This window comes from Dermacentor albipictus, chromosome 3 (genome assembly GCF_038994185.2).
Source record: "Dermacentor albipictus isolate Rhodes 1998 colony chromosome 3, USDA_Dalb.pri_finalv2, whole genome shotgun sequence".
Lineage (NCBI taxonomy): Eukaryota > Metazoa > Arthropoda > Arachnida > Ixodida > Ixodidae > Dermacentor > Dermacentor albipictus.
In genome coordinates, this window is record NC_091823.1 from 35,245,836 (window position 1) to 35,266,654 (window position 20,819).

General features: G+C 47.5%; 2 protein-coding genes across 3 annotated transcripts in view; one reads left to right on the plus strand and one right to left on the minus strand.

Annotated features, from left to right (window-relative positions):
* The window catches only part of LOC135902729 (uncharacterized), a 198,957-nt gene that overhangs the window by 95,142 nt on the left and 82,996 nt on the right, over nucleotides 1–20,819 (plus strand). The window lies entirely within an intron of this gene.
* Nucleotides 14,194–16,409, minus strand: LOC135902002 (uncharacterized). The gene is made up of 2 exons (XM_065431901.2): nucleotides 15,275–16,409; nucleotides 14,194–14,688 (listed from the first exon to the last, which is right to left on the minus strand). Exons 1-2 carry the CDS (start codon nucleotides 15,902–15,904, stop codon nucleotides 14,302–14,304), a joined length of 1,017 nt encoding a protein of 338 aa, XP_065287973.2. The 5' UTR covers nucleotides 15,905–16,409; the 3' UTR covers nucleotides 14,194–14,301.

Genomic DNA, 20,819 nt, shown 5'->3' on the forward strand with positions numbered 1-20,819 from the left:
TGCCGCAGAATGTTTACTTTGTTGTGGCATAAGTATATTTGTTATAAAATTGAAGTGAGAAGTCTGGCGACTAGTGGACACTGTTTTAAATTATCCTGCCTATCAATTTTCCTTTATAAGTTTATAAATATAGATGGTAATTCCCGCACTCACTGATGTAAAATTAATATATAACATGCGAACCGCAAAAGATAATTAGGCATTGTTAATTCAGCTGCCGCCGCAAGCAGCGAACAACCTCTCACTTACTATGAAAATGTGGTAGATTGAGCACAGCTATTTCAGTTCTTCTGCGCAAATTTTTGCTACCATTACTGATTCATTTATACCCACTTTAACTGCTGCAGAAGCACTTGATCTATTAAAGAAAAGAAATTCATCCTCAGCGAAATCATGCATCACAATCTTCCATAGCTGACACAATGCTTATAACATCAAGTTCGTTCAAACCCCCCATTATGCATAAAATATAAAGGATTTAATCTTTCCGATGAACAAAACACTCATTAGAAAGGATAAATTGTTGAAGAGGGCGAAAGTTACTTCGGAGAGTAAAAAAGAAGTATAAATTATGAGCAGTGCGAGACCGTGTCAGAAGTGAAACCGGAGACGAGAAGAACAGAACTACAGATAGAACATAATAAAGAAGAAATAGAATGCTGGCGGCTATGAAAAGCTAGCTTTCGCTTCCGTAACGAAGTTATCCAAATTGAGGACACGAAACAAACACACTAGTTCCATCCATTAAATCGCGGTCGTAAGCTCATATTTCCCGAAGCCATTTTTTGTATCAAACGAAGACGTTGCAAGAAGCAGTCATCGCGATTCTTAAATGAATCAACCTGCGGGGCTATACGTGGCAAACCCACGATGTAATCATGAGGTACGCCGTAGTGGGAGACTTGGAAATAATTTTGACAACCTTCGGTTCTTTAACGTACGCCTAATTCACGGTACAAGCGCGATTTCGCATTTAGCCCCCATCGAAATACGGCCGGCAGTCGAACTCACGACCTCGTGCCTAGCAGCCCAACGCCGTAGCCGCTAAGCCACCGAGCTGGGTCGTCAGGATTTGTTCACCACTCTTCAGCCAGCGTTCCTATTATTAATGTCTTTCTTTGTCTAGGTTTGCTCTTGTTCCTGACAGCAGCATGCTGACACCGTCAGCTTTACAAAGGCACCGCGGAACCGCGCGGAAAAAAGAAAAGAAAGGAAAAGGAAAGAAAATTGCGAACCTACAACAACCGCCACGGCAAAATGAGATGAAAACGGGCATTCCCGGGTGTTCTAAGGAAGAAAAAAAAAGAAGAAAACAAAAAGTTTGCGAAGAAGTAAAGACAGAAATTCACGACAGATTACTGTAGAGACCTGCGCAGATACTTGAGCGAAACCCAATAATGCCGAGAAGGAGGCGGCCGGCACGACGAATCGAGTTTTATGCAAATGGGCCTCCCGAGAATCGAAGCAGCAGATTTCGTAAGCCCTTGCGAGCGTCGACGATGGGTCCACTGCCTCCGGCTCCCGCATTTGGTCGCGCATCCGAGCTCGCGTGCGGACCGCGTATGCTATACGTACAGGCAAGCAACGGCCGAACAGCCACGGAAACGGACGAGGCGGCGAACAATGTATCCCGAGACTGGGCGCAAAACGAAGCCCGCTGCGCTGCTGCGGAGCTATAGGGAAGAGAACGCGGAGTAGGATATCTCGGGCCGCGGTTCGGGCCGCACCGCGGATTCCTCATTACAGATGCAGCACGAGCCCCGATTTGAAATTTAAACGAGACGGATGAGAAGCCCGCGCGGAGTGATGGGCCCCTAGCGCGGGCGCGCGCGCGGTTTGGCGAGAACGCCCGGTGCGGACAGCAGCACCGCATTGCTCGATGGGCGAGAGCACCCCCCCGTACGTGATGACCACCGGCGAGGGCTGCCGCACCCCTTGTGCATCCGCGATGGGGAGACAGTCATTCCGCGGCGCTAGCTATCTGCTGGCCCCCGACGACAGTTGCGCTATCTGCGAGGGATGGGCGGCGACGTTCATTTGGGCATAGTGCGGTCTTGTTTTTCCACTGTTCGCCGCGCAAATTGTGACCCCGCGACGGTCCCTGTTCGCCGGCGTTGTCATTAATGCACCGAAAACGTGCAGGGCGCGCAGGCGAGAGCGACATCAAGTAGAAAAGAAGAGCGGGATGCTCAATGCAGTCCCGTGGAAGAAGCACCACGCCCACCTCTGCTTCTGAGCAAGATATATAGGGAAAGGAAGAAACGGCGAAAAAGAAAAACGAAAAAAAAAGAGGAGGAAGCGAGGTTCGTGAAATTGCGCAAGAACGCTCACGGTAAGCAAACGAACCCTACTAAAGGTTTAGTGTCTGCGAGGAATCCCGGAACGGGGCTTGTCTGCACGGCACCGACATTGGCCTGGCTCTTTGGGAATGAGAATTCAGCGATCGCGGTGTAAGCAGAGCAGCGGAGGCTGACTCGACGACATGAAGTGGGATGTTGCTGAAGGGCAGGACAACAAAAACACATTGTCAAGAATCCCATCGCAAATGTAAGCCTCAGGCAAGGGCCGTGAAAGACGACGACGAAGCTTTCCAGTTATACATAAAACATTATGCACCACGCCGCCACTCGGACGAATTTCGTAATGTCTGCTAGCATGCGAACAAGACGACGGCTGCGCCATTGACGTAGCGCTCTACTTTAAGTAAACAATTCCTCTAATGCGCAAGCCTTTAAGACAAAGCTTCGCTGGCGGCATTCGTCACTGTTAGATACGGGACCATTTCCTGAGTCTACTTCGAGTTCACCAGACCACATCGAATCGCATCACAGCTAATTAAGGAGCGCAGAAGAACGGATACCACATTCCCCAGGCGCGGCACGTGCAAACAAGTTGGCGGCCCCCACCTCGTGTGCCGCAGGTGGAGCTGTTCACTGCTTGACTCTTCCCGAAAGTGAAGCGAGAGCCTGGCACTGTTCCAGGTAACTTGGGTCCAGGAGGCAAGACGGCTGTAAGGCACCGTGAAACCCTGTCCGCCTTGGTCCGCCGTCGCCCCCATCCGCCTATTGTGACGGCGCATTGCGAGTCAGCAAGGCAAGACCGCAGGGAGGAGTAAACCCTCGGACAATGGGGGACCAAGCAGCGACCCTCTCCGCCGGGTGTGACACCATCGCACGGGCGCCTGCCATTGGCCGAAAATGACTACACCTGAGCGGGCTCGCCGATTGGCCCAAAATGGCGTCACCTGAGCGGGCTCTCCCATTGGCCGAACACCGAGATACCGAAGGGCTTAAAGACACCGAAGGGCTTAAAAGATACAGACCGGGAGCATTCCTAGAGCATTCCTTGATTGATCTCTTTCGAGCTTTTTGCCACGGGCCGCAGCATCCGAGTTGCTGCCGGCCCGTAATGACCTTTATGACTGTTAATTTCTTGGTTGTCTCACTGTAAATAATGTAAATAAACCTCCCAAGTTTTTCATCCCGACGTCCTCCTCAACTCTTACATCACTTAGAGTCGAGTACTACTTCGCAAGTACTCCGCCGTCGGTCATTCCCATTCGAGACACGGTATCGAGAAAGAGAGAGAGAGAGAGACAGATGAAAGGCAGGAAGGTTAACCAGACTGTGTCCAGTTTGCTACCCTACACGTGGGGAGGGGAATGGAGAGTAAAAGAGAGAGAGAAAAAAAAACATGACTCCATAGCGCACTTGCACATGCACTAAATTAGGTGTAGGATGCCTATAGTCCGGCACTCAAGTCTGTTGCCTTCAGGTAGCACGGCATCGAAACGACGACCAATGCAACCGGCCGGTGCATTCTTGCCCAACAGATCGAGATAAGTGGGCAATGAGTGAGTGAGATGAGTGAGTCATTCGTCTATGTCCCGGGCTCGGCCCGGGACATAGACGAGTGACTCTTTGCATCCGCCTTGTTTATCCAATTGCAGGTCATTAGCCTATTCGATCACACGACTATTACGGGTGCCTGGGCTACGTGACCTGAATTCTCAGTCTGGCCTTGCTCCAATGATGGATTGTAAGCGCCTTACAATGTTTCATAGTGTTTCATAATGCACTACTCTACTTTTTTAAAATTTACATTGCCCCTAAGGGCCCTCATGCGAAGGTATAACATAGCGGGGGGGGGGGGGGGAGGTGGAGGAACAAACATGAAATATACACAAGAAATAAAACTACATGAAAGAAACACCACACACAAGGAACATAAAATAAATAGATATGAACAGATATGCACTAATTCATGAAATCACAAGAGCATTTTTACACCATATGCTAATATGTACATATAACAATAAGTAATAACTAATCTGCTACCACTAACAGTTTTCTTGCAACAAGGTTTGGAAAGATGGTAAGTTAACTTCAGTAGCTATGCGTGATGGTAGGTTATTCCATTCTATTATTGTGCGAGGAATAAATGATCTTGCATAGAGCGATCAGCGGCACGTTATGCCTTTTACTTTGTTAGCATGGTCACAGCGCGGGAAGACTGCAGGGGGTGGTGAAAAGAAGTCATCGTGAAGCGAGGAATGCTGATACAGTTTACGAAATAAGTTTAAGCAAGCAAACTGGCGTCGACCTGATAGTGGTTCCAACTCGGCACTTTGTTTTAATGATGTGACGCTGGTGAAGCGTGAATAATCGAAAAAGGTGAAGCGAACGGCACGATTTTACAGAGATTCAATGTGCTTGATAATGTATGATTGATAGGGATTTAATATGGCAGAAGCATATTCATTTTTTTGGCGGACTCTACGTCAACCTCCCGTTATTTTTTTTCTCTATGCAGCTTAGCCATTGTTACAATTCCTATTTTAATATATATATATATATATATATATATATATATATATATATATATATATATATATATATATATATATATATACTTAATTATTTATGCAAATGACTATGCAAATGTGGATAGGGACTTGACGAAGAAAGACTGCGGGCGGGTACAATTTCTACCAGTAGGCGTTCATGCAGCGCACACTTTAAGCGCATAGAAAATCCCCTCAGTGCACAGGCGAACTTCCAGTTCAATGCGATTTATGCAAACTCACGGCACGTAGCAATGATAGGAGAAAACATAAACCTAAGTGCAGCAATGACGATTCGCCATGGTTTTCTGGTGGTAGTAAATGATGCTTTAGAAGCGATAGGCGATGATTTCGCTTTATTTAACAAACGTTTAACGTTGCAACAGCGCAACGAAGCCCCGTAGTATAAAAGACTTCGGCGTGGAGTCAAGCATGGTAACGCGCCGTTGTTGCGATAGAGCACGGAGTGGCGGAATTCTCGCGGGTCAATGCTCTTGGCACGTGAAGGTCCTCGGTGTTTATCGCGTTACAAATAAAAGGTGCCGCAACCGGCCTGATATGGGCCAGAAATGTCAATTTTGTTCCGCTGCGCAAAACTGGTTGCGTCGATGGTTTGTTTGGTCAAGCTAGAATTGCAAATCCACAGTTTGCTTCAGTGAGTGAGTAGCACTGTTGTGCATTGTTGTGAATAGTGAATGGCACTGAACAGTGAGCAGCACTGTTGTGGAAACGCCGCAGGCGTCAGTGGTGCAGGAATTTTTGGTGCGTTTCGGTTTAACGATCATATGCCGCTGTCATGCGCCGTCATGTCTGATTTGTTTGAGCCAATCAGAGAAGGCAAGATGATGGAATTGGACAGCACCGTTGAATTGCACCAATGTCCAGAACATCCTTCACAGCCACCCCATCTCACAGGACAGACAACGTAACCGCCGTGACGTGAGCGTCCGTTGCCATATTTGCCCTTCGGTGTACAGCAAGGAAGCGCAGCTGATGTTACGTCATGCAAAAATGAAAGCAAAGCCTACAGTGGTCGGTCAAAAATGCGGCTCCTGCTTGAGGGGCCTGTCTAGTTGTTCAACGGAGGCTTCCGTATTATAAACATAATATAGACGGTTCTTCGCTCAAGTAGTAATTAAGCCTGGCGCGTGCTACAGTCTCTTAAATATGCGATCTGTAACATGGATTCTAATAGAGCCTTTCCAACCTCTCCATTTTAGCCTCTTGCCTTTAAGCTCTAGAAGCACAGGACGGTCCCTAGGCCTTCTTGGACGATGAATGTAACTGGATTTAGATTTAGACTGAATTTTGATTGGATTTCGCTAGAGTCACATTAAATTGAATAAACCTCTCCAGTTTTGGGATCCCCCTCCGCAAACCGGAAAAAATGGGCTGAAGTGTACGCATATAATAAAAACAAAATCAAGGGGGTAATTTTACGAGTATAATTAGCGCGTCTTCGGCAAAATATAACATGCTGTTGCTGAACGACAGCGGCTGTGTCTAATCACTCTTCGGAATGGCGAAGATACTCCGAGATTTACGCAACTTTAAAGCAAAGTTGAGGCAAAATCTACTCACTGCTCAAGTGTCACCACAGACAGCATGAAGGTGAATGGTAAATTGGGCCAATTAGGTCAGCCCAATTAACATCGCAGTTGTTGGCCTAGTTATGAACGGCAAGGAAACAAAGTCGGTTCAAACTTAGGGCAACTTGCTGTCTGCTCGCTAGGAAAAAAATTATTTCGCACTATTCAACGATTCCGACGTGTCTGAATTGATTCATTGCAATCGCAGCAGGCTTTCAAAGTACACACTGCCAACTTCACAAGAACAACTTATTTTCGATGAACACAGCGTCGTCCTCTTCTGTTACAGCACTGCCTGTTGTCGCCTCCTAAATGCAGGCACAGACTCCACCACTCCTAGAGTCTGTGTGAGGCGCGAAACTCCGTACATATATTACCAGACACCGAAGCCGTGTGAAAGCGAAGTTGTTATTGCGTCGACCTCCCATCTACACATAGCCACAGACACTTCAGTTTGTGTCCGAGTGGCAGTGGTGACGAGCAAAATATTCTTTTAATGCATGCGATTAGCTTTCGTAGAATAGTTGATGCACTTCCCGGTATCTATCTATCTATCTATCTATCTATCTATCTATCTATCTATCTATCTATCTATCTATCTATCTATCTATCTATCTATCTATCTATCTATCTATCTATCTATCTATCTATCTATCTATCTATCTATCTATCTATCTATCTATCTATCTATCTATCTATCTATCTATCTATCTATCTATCTATCTATCTATCTATCTATCTATCTATCTATCTATCTATCTATCTATCTATCTATCTATCTATCTATCTATCTATCTGTTTGCACCTAACCGTTTTCCTTTCACGTATACATCGGTCACTGGGTATCTGCCGCTCATCAGTAAACATCCTCGATGGCAACTTGGGTCACTGGACGTGCGCCATTCGGCAAGTGCCGCTCTTCAGTGAAGGGATGCGCGAGAGAGGAGCCCGGCTGCAGCACAGACCTCAGACATGACGCGTTTCGTGGGTGGCAATACGGTGCGTCGCTATGCGTATAGGTTCAATGCTAATCGCATTAACGTCGACAGTCATCCCGAGACAGCTCCTGCCGAAATTCGTTCTTCGCTCTCTGGCGAAAGTGGAACTCGTAATGATGAGACGACCTTACGATGACGACACAATAGCGTCGGCGTCCTACGTAACGGAAAAACGCGACGGAGGGACCCAGCAAAGCCAGTTTCGAGCCCTTAACTGCCTGTCGCAGTGACACGTACAAAGCTAAAGTGCCCGGGTGACGCACAGCCCGTATAACTTTAAGGCGCGTCCCGATGAGAATCGAGTCACGGAACGCAGCTTCAGCTCCTTGTGAGCCGGGATCACTGAAAGAACGAGGGATGCGATAAGGGACAACGGGGAGTGCACAGGCGAATAGATTTCGAACCGATCCGCCAGAACCTGCAGGATTACGCGCGCCGGGGAGGACTTTGAGTACGCGGCTTAGAAGAGCACATATATTTTACTGACGTGGGGGTCGTGATTAGTTGCGCGGCGCGTCGAGGTGACGGTTTTATTTTCCGGAGACGCGCGCAAGGGGGATGGCCCGCACGCGATAAGAAATACGATTGCGCGCCTTTGGCCTAAAGAAGAAAGCGAGGCGATAAAAGGCTTAACTGCAGACAGCTTTCGATAAGACACTGTGCTCCTGCCATACAACTCGTGCAAGAATTTATTTTGAGAGCGGAGAGAAAGTAAAGTGAAGCATTTACCTTTAAAATTTATAGACAATCTATAGGAACAATTTTTTTTAGAATGAAATGAATCTTTAAACCATCTATTCCTTTCGAAAATCAGTTGAGACGGCCTGCAGACTGCCCACAGACTCTTGTAGACTGTTTTCCTTATAATAATAATAATAATAATAATAATAATAATAATAATAATAATAATAATAATAATAATAATAATAATAATAATAATAATAATAATAATAATAATAATTGATGTCAACTGCAGGACGAATTAAGGCATCTCCCTGCGATCTCCAATTACCCCTATCCTGTGCCAACCGATTCCAACTATATATAGCGCCTGCGAATTTCTTAATTTCATCACTCCGCCTAGTCTTCTGCCGTCCTCGACTGCGCATCCCTTCCCTTGGCGCCCATTCTGTAATTTTAATGGTCCACCGGTTATCTAATCTATGCATTACATGACCTGCCCAGCTCCATTTCATTCTCTTTATGTCAATTAGAATATCGGCAACCCCCGTTTGCTCTCTGACCCACACCACTCTCTTCCTGTCTCTTAACGTTACATCTAGCATTCTCCGTTCCATAGCTCCTTAATTGCGCAGTCCTTAACTTGTTTTCGAGCTCCTTAAGGCTCCAAGTTTCTGCCCCATATGTTAGCACCGGTAGAATCTACTGATTGTATACCTTTCTTTTTAATGATAATGGTAAGCTTCTACTCAGGATCTGACAATGTCTGCCGTATGCGCTCCAAGCCATTTTTATTCTTTTTATAGATTTATCTATCTTGCTATACATACAACTTCTTCAAATTGCGTGTAAACAAAAGTTAACGAGTCCTTTTTTTTCGGTGTATTTGTGATATACAGGCTGTCTTTGGTTACAGGCCGCTAGGTCCCTTCCACGCCTTTAAAAAATCCGTGCATGAACTACGAAAATCCATCCAGCTTAGTGTTGTTAACTGTCATCTTTAGCATTTCAAAGTACCTTTTTTTCCTTTGAGCTTAGATCAATAGTTTTCGACAATAATTAACCTATTTTTATAGTTTCTCTTTGCATGAAAAAATTTTCAATAGGGCAGTTGTAAAGTTTATTGAGAAATCTCCAAATCATTTCTCTCCGGCTTGGTAGCTGCTGTAGGGAGTTCTTCCGGCCTACAAAGAAAACAAGTGATATTTGAAAAGTACCATATGGACCAATGCGGAGGTATCTAAATGAAGTGATTTCGTCCTTCCTCTTATTGTCGGTGCGTTTCTTTTTACGACATTTGAATGAGGTGACTCGTAAGAAATTGTTCAAGGACCGCATTGCTGCTCTATTGTCTGTGTCATTGTACCGTGAATTGCGCTGGGCAGGCCCGCGAGAACATGTTCTGTAACGGGTTAAAAGAATGTTTCTAGAGCGAGTGGTTAAAACCTTCTTATCTAAGAAAAATTATATGCTGGGATTTTTACGTGCCATAATCACGATATGATTATGAGGCAAGCCATAGTGGGGGATTCCGGATTAATTTTGACCACCTGGAGTTCTTTAGAGCCCACTCAATGCACGGTACACAGGCATCCTTTTGCATTTCGCCCCCGTGGAAATGCGGCCGCCGCGGCCGGGATTCGACCCCACACCCTCGTGGGCTTAGTAGCACAACGCCAAGAGAGAGGGAGAGAGAGAGAGAGAGAGAGAGAGAGAGAGAGAAGGGAAGAAGGAAAGGCAGGGAGGCTAACCAGACTGAGTCCAGTTTGCCACCCTACACGTGGGGAGGGGAATGGAGAGAGAGAGAGAGAGAGAGTAGAGAGAGAGAGAGAGCACGAGTCTAGCACATTACCAAAGCCAACACGCCACCACGGCGGGTACCTTTCTCTTTAAAATGTCACATCGGTATCTTGCCAATAAAAACACAGTTAAAGGATACGGTTTGTACATTCAATGGGTCAAATATTGTTTAAAATTGGGGATATTGAAAATGTGGTTGTGTATTGCTGGGGAGGGGTCTCTTGGGATGTATTACAGAGAGCTCCGAAATGTAGCTACCGTTAAATCTCCATAAAATTAGTTATCTCTCGGTTGATAGTGAGGATGGCGTACCTTATGATCTTATTATTCTACTGGGCCTGCATAGCACACGGCAACCCTCTGCCGGCCGTGCACAACGCCCATGTTGATCTGTGCGCGAATATTTTCGCGAAACTGTCCCGTTTGATCGAAATGCAGAAAGCGGAGACAGATGTACCAGAGTGCGTTCCCAGATAAGAATCTTTCTTTCATGCGCCAAACTTCTAATAAAACATAGTCAGCCAAACATAATTCTTCGCATTAAGGCATTAAGGGTGTCGCTAAAGGAACCGACCGCCAGATGGCAGGCTCTGCGTGTTATTCTGATTGAGCCCGCCTTGAGAAGCTTCAAAGCGATAATTAAATATGGGTCACGACCTTCGACGTAAAGGGCTCGCGGTGAAAACTCACGCACACCACCCGATTTTGGTGGCCAGGGGAGGGTTTTGCGGTCGGCCACGTAGTGATGGGTAATGAAATGCATTTTGCCTTGCTCACAGCCCCAGCTCGCAGCGTTCCTCGCGAGCGCTCCAGCGCACCCGCGTCATTTATTTAATCGCAGACAGCTCGCTATTGCGCTTCGCCATGCGGATAATTTCATTTGAATTACACGGCTTCTTTTGCCTCGAATAATTTCGTTACCTTCTTCCAAACTACACTTTGTTCTCTCGCCACTTTCTGTCTTTTTTCTTCATAACTTCTTCTCCTTCGTCACACCGCTTTTCGGCGCACATATTTCGGTGCATCTTGCTCGAGCAAGTGCCAGTTGGCCGCTCGCAACGTTCAGAAATTCCCCCCATCTTTCGCACCGACCGTTCACGCTTGGGATCAGGAAACCACGAGCTGCACAAAGGTCGCGACCGCGTGAATCTTGCTCCACGACAGTAGGCCTTTAAACCGCGTCGAAGCAATGAACAAAACCGACGTGTGCAGGATTCGCAGTGGTTCTATCGCGTGTGTGCGAACCACTGTTCTTCACATGCCCTCGCTGTCCATGTCGTTCTGCATGCCGTGGCCTATAGTCTGCGCCTCCTCGTCTTCTTGCGAGGAGCTTAGCGTCCATACATTGACGCTCTTTGGCCATCCCTGGCCCATGCGCCATTAAACTCCATAGACGCCATCACGTTATCTCAGTGTCGATGCCGGCAACAGTACTCGCGCAAGATGCGCACGCACGCAACGCACAGGCGCTCAACACTCACGAGCAAGCAGGCACACGCGGAAACACGCAACAACATGTGGGTATACACGGACAAACGCCGCACACACCACGAGTTATTTCTCACGTCTCGATATCTGTCGATATCGCCTTGGGATAAGAAAGGTTTATAACTCGGATACAACTCACTCGGCAATTTTTTTACACCCTTTCGGGGGTTATCTTGTCCCACAACGATAATCGTCGTCTGCCTTGCTTGCGTTTCCTTTGTTGAAAACTCAGCACTCGCTAGTTTCCTGTCGAGAATGCCGTGTCACGTTGACAACGCGCAAGCCGTGCGTGACTTGGAAGTACCGGGATCGCGGCAGCGTTAAAGAAAGGAAATGCGGCGAGTAAAGATGACGATTATTGTTGCGGGACAGGTATAAGCCCCAAAAGGTGTAGGTTTTTTCGGGTGTTTCTTGCGTGCGCTTCCTTAATTTAACACTCTACGTTCGCTACTTTCCTGTCAAGAATGCTATGTCATGCTGATAACGCGCATGTTGTTCGTGACCTCACAGCAAGTAAGTGCACGAAAGATGGATGGCGACGATTATTGGGGTATAACACAAGCCCCGATCGAAGGTGGCAAATTTTTCCTCCTGAGACTGTTGTGCTCAGTCGTATACGAAGCATTGCTGGGCGAGAAGCTGATGAGTACAAAGTGTTAGAAAATACTCTCCCAGTCCTAAAAAAAGAAAGATAAAAGGAAATGATCTCGGTAGCACGTAATTCGGCCTTACCGTTGCTATGCGGAACTCTTCAGTAGCACCTAACAGCTGTCGCTCTCGAGTATAGCCGCGGCGCGCTACACTCGAAGGTTATCGTGCGAACTTCAAATCAACGAGCTCTATACATTACAAGGCCGCCACTGACCTCGTATCCGAATGTAACCGAAACAGGAGGCGCTTGTCTTGCCCACACTTTTCTCCCTTTCGTGTGGCAACTATCGCTCCCGCGGCATTGTAGCTAATGCTGTTGCAGCCAGAAAACGTGGCTTTATGTGTACCTGTATATAGCTGACCATTGTTGCTGTTGCTTTCAATGTATGGCGAGTAACTCACCCGGAGGAAGTGACCAAGGTTCACAATGGAAACAATATTGAATGCCTTCCTTCCCGCTAGCCTAACGGTCTGTAATAACCATGTTTAAATAGTAATTAAAAGACATACTAAAATAAAATAATTGCCAAGTGAACACGTCAAATTTAGTGAAGCCACCAGAGGAAAAGAAAATGCAAATCAAATGTTCACATTGTCACAATGAGGAAGAAGGCCTGGCTGTAGCAATGATTGTTTCACGCACCAGTATTACATAGATATTTCTCGCTCTTCTCCATAGCTGCTTCTTCGTTCTTTAGTTCCGATTTCATTTGTATTTGCGATTCAAGCACTCTTTCTATCGCTTTGAATGGAACCGCTTGTTTGCAGAGCTAACTATGACCCGTTCCGCGATCATTTACTAGTACACATGTAGTCTGACCATCACAATTTTTCCGTTCCTTGGACTGAAATTGTCGCCAGATTTCTCCTAATTCAGCACTGAACTTCAGATACATCGTACTGTGTAAACAGTCTGCTCCTTGTCCATGACAGTAGCGTCCAGTCAATAGTTATGATAGGCGGTGAATAAATGTGCCAATGTGCTGTGTGTCAAAACTGTAGGGTGCCACTTTGAGCATATTTTGCGAGCCTTCGTAATTGGAGTAATCAAATTTCGATTTAGTGCATAGTCAGTCATGCCACGTTTCTTGAAAAGAATTGAGTTAAAGGATAAAAGCGCACGCACAAGTTCATTGTTGGCTCTAAGCTTTGCGAGGAATATAAAACTATTTCTTCGCCACTGCCAACTGAAATCCGTCGAACAGAGCACTGCCGTCATTAAAATGATCGCCTGTGGCCAATATATGCTGCGACATAAGCGAAATTAAGCCACGTAGGGCAAACGGAGGTTCTACTTTACCCGCAACACAATGTTCGTGGTTTTTCCCTCCTGCCACTACGGCAGAGGACTGGGAACAGTAGTCGTGTATACACAAATACGCACACACCTTGACTGAACGCTATTATTCAAGGAGGTAGTTTGGTCTGGGCTAAACGTTTTCAAAACGTTCGCTCTCCGAAATCTCATTGTGCATTCGTCTCGAAGCAAGGGAAGTAGGTGAAAGCTAGATATTTAGCTCGCGCCATTGCACAGGAGTCGATCGGAAAAGCATGCACCTCTCCTTTGGCACAGCAAAAATCAAAGCAAAATTATTTCGGTGGTCCATCTTCCTTGGTGACAGCGTTTTACACGTTAATCGCCGACCCGCCTGATACATTCATAGATTGTACGACTTCAAAGGAGCTGCCCACAATTTTTACACACGGTAGATCAGGCGTGCCGTGCGCTATCAGCCTTATACACAACAGTTGCAACCGTGGCCTTTCTAGTCATCATGCAAGAAAAGCAGAGGTGATTAGCCGGAAAAATCGACAATAAACGTCTCAAAATGCGTTTAGCTAATCCCCACTGATGTTTACAAATGTTCCCCGCGAACTCGCCATAACTCGCCACGAATTCCGAATTAAACTGTGCAGCCGCTCATACCGCAGCATCCCAGGAAACAATTACGACTATGAGAAAAGATTTTAAAAAGAAAAGAGAAAGAAATGTTGGCAACTAAATATTGATCCATCTCCAGGTGTAGAACCACGGTCTTTATATACTACTACTACTACTACTACTACTACTACTACTACTACTAATAATAATAATAATAATAATAATAATAATAATAATAATAATATTCCTTGGAGCCACATATTCATCGGTTTGTGCGCGTATATTACACAAAAAGAGACAACACGAAATCAAAGCACAGCTGAATAACGACTGCGGGGCAAGCACCAGGGCGCAAAGCGCGCCCCGGGTTCACGATTCCCGAGACTCGGTCGCGTGGACCGCGGCCGACGCCCCGAGCTTGCGGCGGCGGCGCCTGTCGGTGACGCCGTGGTAGAGCGCCACCAGCGCGAGCAGGGCGCAGAAGCCGCCCAGCGTGAGCCAGGCCGCCGAGTCGACGCGAAGCGCGCGCAGGGCGCCCGGCGACCGGGCGTCGACGCGAACGCGCAGGTCGTCGGGCGTCGCGTCGGGCACGCACACGCCGTCCACGTCGTGGTACTCGGCGTCGCACGCGCACAGGCCGTGCTGGCAGTGCGCGTGGCGACCGGGGCAGCGGGCCTGCGCGCAGGGCTCGCCCAGCCGCGCGGTGGGCAGGCAGTGCCACGAGACGCGCATGAAGGACGGCCTGCAGGCGCACACCTGCGAATGCGCCGAGCCGGTCGCTGCAGTCATCTCCGGTGGGAGAATGTCCGTGGCGACGTGGGAAGACATAAGCCTATAAGGTGCCCGCATCTGGCCGCCAACATACCTGAACGCCTGGGCCGATGAAGGTAATTACCCTCCGGGAGTTGGAGGAGGCTGTGGACTGATCGGCAGCCCATACCCGCACGATACTTGCAGGCTTTTATCGTAAAATGCTCGTTTTTTTAGATCATATTTGTGGTTCCATAGCATTGTTGTAAATTATCTTACGATTTTACATTCATGTTCCATTTAGCGCAAAACTCATTTCAAAAGAGCGTAAATACAGTCGAGGAGCGATACTTCAGATCATTAGATACTTCTGAGCCCCTTGGTTGTTCGGACATATACACGCCACAGCGCCACTCACACATAGAGCCAATGCATATAATGGCAACCAAAATTTCGGCCGATGTCACGTTAATACCCAATGATTCTTCTTCATTATTATTTCGAGGTTGCCAAGCTCTCCGAACCCTCCGCCCACCTATAGGCCTCGCAGGCCGGCCGTTAAAACAAACCGAAAGCCTCCCCGCTCGCCCACCTCGTCCTGGCACCAGGAGTCGTTGGCCGCGCACTCGTGGTCGAACACGCACGCGTCGCCCAGCCGCGAGCCGGCGTAGCACACGCCGTGGAACGGGTCGCGCCGCGGGAACGCCTCCAGGCAGCGGCACACCAGGCCCTGCGCCTCGTCCAGGGCGCACGACGACCGGTCCCGGTGGCAGAAGGTGTGGCGCGCGCACGACTCGACGCCCACCGAGGCCAGCACCGAGTAGTTGGCGCGCATCTGCGTCTGCTCGGCGCCCGTCTCCGGGTCGAGGATCTTGCAGTGCACGACGCCGTCGTGCGGCGACCCGGAGGCCAGGCGCAGCACCGAGTCGCGCACGTAGAAGCCCCGGCCGCGCTCCAGGTAGATGGAGCGCGAGCGCGAGCTCAGCGACACGTTGACGCTGGCCGGGTGCTCGACGCGCCAGCGGAACCGCACCGCGTCGCGGGTTGCGGCCGAGCAGGCGAACAGCAGCGTCTTGCCCGCGGCGTTCAGTGGCTGCCGCGGGAAGAGGTGGTAGTCGGGCACGCGGCTGATGTCGCCCTGGTACCACTCGCGCGGTTCGTCGCCGGACGCCGTCCACCACGACGCGGCCACCGTGAGGACGGCGGCGGCGAACGAGCGCATCCTCGTTAGGACCGGCGACGAAGCGACGCTCGCGGCTTGGTTCGCTATTCTTTCTTTCTTCTTTCTTCTTCTTCGACGCGTGCTGGCTGCGCAGCGCGAGGTAGTCGTGTGTCTGCTTCTTCTTCCACGTGACGTACGACGCCCACCAAGGTTACGAACCGCCGTTACAGATCGTCCGAGAAAGTACAGGCTTGCCAGATGTCACATGGATACAGGGCATCCAGCATAGATAGTCTTGTCCACATGGTTTGCCTCTGTCGCGAGACGCCCCGCTTCGCCTCCCCAAACACCGACCGGCTCCCAGGTACTTTGCAGGTAGTCGACCACTACATCCAAAACATCGGAGTAATTTTGGTGGACCCTATCAACTGAAAACGCTAACATTCGCCCTGCGAAGCTCAGTTACGGCGTATACTGTGGACATGCCGCAGGTACGTCTATTAACTTTTTCTGTTTGTTGGAACGTGGAAGAAATGTCGCGAGGCGGGAAACAACCTACGCTCGCAGGGCACTGAACTTCTGTCCAGTTCTGTTGTAAAGCTAATTCGGGCTTCTGAAATTAAAAAAAAAAGAAAGATGTTTTCGCCCTTTTACTGACAAGGCTCAGGCATGGATATTGTATATAAATGTTTCTTCTCTCTCTCTCGCTCGCTGTCTGTCTTTCTTGCTGACTGACACGGAAGCACCAAAACGGAATTCGTATAAAATGCTTCTGTTATACTACAGAACCGCACTTCTCACAGTACCAATAGGAGAAAAAAACATTTCCAAAGCGCGAAAATTCATTTCAGGTAAAATTCAGGCTTTTATGGCACAACGAATAAATAACAACCAGGCACGACGTGCACTGTCAACAAAAAGTGCGAAACTTACCCGGGCAAGACTGGAGTGGGTCCCTGGGTGGCAGGGAGTCAGAAAGAGATGTGCCTGAAAAATAAATCAATAATAGATTACGCTTAATAATAACTCAAGAAGTCAACTATAGCTACAGGCTTGGCATGCTGCTCTTGATAAGCGTGATGGGCTGAAGAAAGGGAAAAAAAGCCATAAATGCACACCTGCACACGCCTACAGGCAGGCTCTGCCTGTAGGCGTGCCTGTAGGCGTACAGGCAGGCTCTGCCTACAGGCTCTGCCTGCACGCGCAGGCAGAGCGAAGAAACCTGTCATGCGGGCATGTACCATGCGGGCATGTACGCCGAATTGAGCCAGTGACAAAGGAATCGATGTAGCCTGAATGACGATGATGAAGTGACTGGGCCAAGGAACAAGCAAGCAATCAAGCAAGCAAGCAAGCAAGCAAGCAAGCAAGCAAGCAAGCAAGCAAGCAAGCAAGCAAGCAAGCAAGCAAGCAAGCCAACAAGCAAGCCATCCCTATATACTCATATGTTCGTAACACTAATGGGGTCCTACAACGTAAAACTATTCCGATCTGTTCTTATTCCAATCTTCTGACGTCAAATTTATGTAACCCCCGAACCAGGCATCGTGCGGTAGCTCGCATCGTTGCTTGAAAAGCCCTATCAAATGCACTTCTCGTTTATAGGATGTCACTTTTCTTTTTCAAGGCGAATAGCGCTGCCTACATTGAGAAGTTTTTCTTAAGTAACTGACTGACAAGAGGGCTAGAAGTACGCTCAACTGGAGAGAGTCCGAGCCAGCACAGAGAAAGTAGATAACCGGATGAGGAGGGTGGTGTCGACGTCTGCGATTGGTCCGCTTCCTTTTGCTTAATAGCTTGCGATGGCTGGTCGAAAATCGCGGCGGCGTGCAACGGAAGGTTATAAATCCCGCTAAAACGGATCCTCAGCAAATAAGAGTTGGCAGAGCGATGTCGTATACTAGCTGAAATGCCTCGCTAACGTCATACTGCCACGCAAGATGTTGTATTATGCGCAAATAAATCCATGCTCCCCGGCAGCCCCGAGTAGCCAATGCCAGAGCGATTGTCGGGCCGCAAACTCCCATTTCTTTGGGAACGGGGCAGTCACCGGCTATTCAGAAAGAAATTCAGTTTTGTTGGCATATTAATGCGTCTTTAACGCGTACATGTCACTTTGACGGGGTGACTTTTCTCGGTTGCGCGGCAGACAGGCGAAGTGGGCGAAGCCCAAACACGTTTGACCAATAGCAATTGGCCAAACGACGCCTTTTTCGCCAATAGCGCTAAAGGCGTTGAATAAGACATTATTTTTCTTTCGTTCGGTCTAATCATGCATAATCAGTGCGCGTGACAGACAGGCGCAGTGGGGTGGCACGAAATTTTTTTTGACCAGTCGTCGAGGGCTAGTTGCAGAGTTGGAAGAGAAAACTTTGGAATAGCTTTACGTTACAGTGAGCATTACGTACGCCACTGCTGCTACTGAGGAAACAACTGGTGCGCATTAAGCGACATCCATTACTTCTTATAGCTATTAGCCCCGAGAACGAACACGAGCGGCGCTGCGAGCGCCGCTCGCGTGACGTCAGGGCACGGACTCGCGCCTGTCGTCTGCTACAGTTCGGGCGTTGTCCGGGCGCTTTCTGCGGTGTTTTCGTTTGTTCACCCTCGTTCTCTCTGCTTGTATACTTATGGTGGTCGTCTCAAATATATTTTTACGACGTCTTCCTTTGCGAACATTTATTCAAAGAGCTAATTTCTTAGACAACAATGCAGCTCTCGAAGGCAACGCTACAGTGCCAGCCGAAGCGACGCAGACCAGCCCATTGGGGGTTTTTCATACGCGCATAGACAATCGCAAAAGCATAGCCTATAGGAATCCAGTTATGATACCATACCTGCCGCGCTGTAACAAGTATGTCACAAAGTTGGCTATATATGACTTCTACAGCAGTCACGTTGATTTTATTCCGCTAAAACAGGTTTGCTCACGACGAGTAGTTCATGGTATAATATAGAATTTTTGCATTTCCTCACAGAAACGCTCGGCAGTAGCACGGGAACTTAACTAATACTGGAGCTTAGATTCTACACGCCTCACTTGCTTCTTTAACTGCTTGTCAACATTAGGCGGTTCTTCACGTGTTTGTTTATTTTTTTTTAAGCGGTGGAAATTTGAACTAAAGTTAATGAAGGCTTACAGCTATTTACAATTACGAATGTACCATTACGAATGTACCATGTACGAGAGTACAATTAGGAATGTACCAATATATATTCCCTTTTCCGTGCTACACGTTCAACTCACCTCTTTAGAGAGCGTTTGTTAATGATTAATAATGTATGTTATGTTCCTCTTTTTTTGTCTATGTTACCTAGTGTATATCATTTATTTATTTCAATGCCGCAGTGTGTTTTGCATTGTTATTGTGGAAATATTTTACTGTTCTTTCATATATTGTATAACTGCAATGTTTTATGGCCACTATATAAATATAATTTATATGGCGTTTGATGTGTTACCCCATGCAGCCATATTGTACCTAAGGGGGTGAGGTTACCTCAAGCCGCGTCTGTGCGGCTTTTTTCCCTCATCCACCTCCATTTACCACTCCTCTGCACATGTGTGTGTGTAAATGGAAATTAATAAATCAAATCAAATCAAACTCACTTGAGAAATTTAGTGGTGCTTGTTGCTTGAGGAATATACACGACGAATCTGTTTGGCGAACTGACACAGGCTGCTCGGCCCAATTTTTTTAGTGAAGCATGCCTGCTGGACCGCATAGCTGCAGCCAGAAAGACGTCGAAGCGTCAATGACTAGTAGTATGGGACATATTCAAGATATCGAAATTCCCCCGGTGGAGGGTCAGAAATCAAGTGAAAGTATATGCAAGGCTTGTGGTGCTTTGTTTATGAATGTTTGCGGCTGGATTGGAGCAAACTTAATTTAGCCTTAATTTATGTACCGACGAAGCGAATTGTTATCCGTTTGTATAATTAAATAACGCTGGATCGAGACATCGTCAGACAGAAGGTGCTTGAATTTTCCTTTTGTAGGCAATCTAAGCTGCGGTGTAGTAGCTCGAGAATACTTTAGCCATTCCAGTTGGCGCTTTAAAAAATGCTTTATGGTTTTAATTCGAAGTTGTAGTGAACTGATGGGTTTCGCGAACATAGCGTGCCTCGCCATACGGACTGTCGATTGCTACCGTTACGTGATCAGGGGTGTGCCATATTGTCGATAAAGGCTACTGAGGGCCACTATGAAACATTTCATCACTTTCAATTGAGTGGCTCTCGATCTTAACAACGAAACTTTTCTCTCAGGTGATTGCTACTATGGTGTTTGTGAATTAACTATGTAAATACTCTGCATGATGCGCCGTCGTGTTAGCAGCCATGAGCAATTCGTTTTTTGGAGGCCTGTTTCAGAGGGGGATGAAAGTAGCAGCAAACTTTTTCATAAGAAATGCACGCCTAACTATTTTTTTACGCAACAATGAATGGCCATATTTCAATAGAACAACACACCAGAGTAATAGGAATCGTGATGACAGCTTCGCTGGGCAGTGTCTTTCTAACATCGGATAACATGTTGACGCCAATTACCAAATTTTTCTTCCACGTAAAATGCAATGCCTCTCATAGCTAAATAATAAAGGAATGTTAAGTGTTTAGCGAAGCATCATACACAACTTCGCAGTTGAATTTGCAGATATTCCTTTTTTAGTCAAAATTTACCGATAGACACGGCGCATATATGCATTGCAAAACCTAGTAGACCCCTTTAACGCTACTTAGCTTGCGATATCCAAGCCGCAAAGTTTCTCGACTCACACGCCTTTGAAGAGGAAACTGTGGTTAAGGTATGGCAGCAGAAAGAAGCCGACGTATTCTTCAATACGTACGGCTCGAGCCACCCATCCCCCAAGCATACACGAAGGGAACGAGCGCGCGCGGCAGCCGAGCGAGCCGGAGCGAGCGGCGTCCTGGCCGTGACGTCACTCGCGAGAGGGCGCCACTCCTAATTCT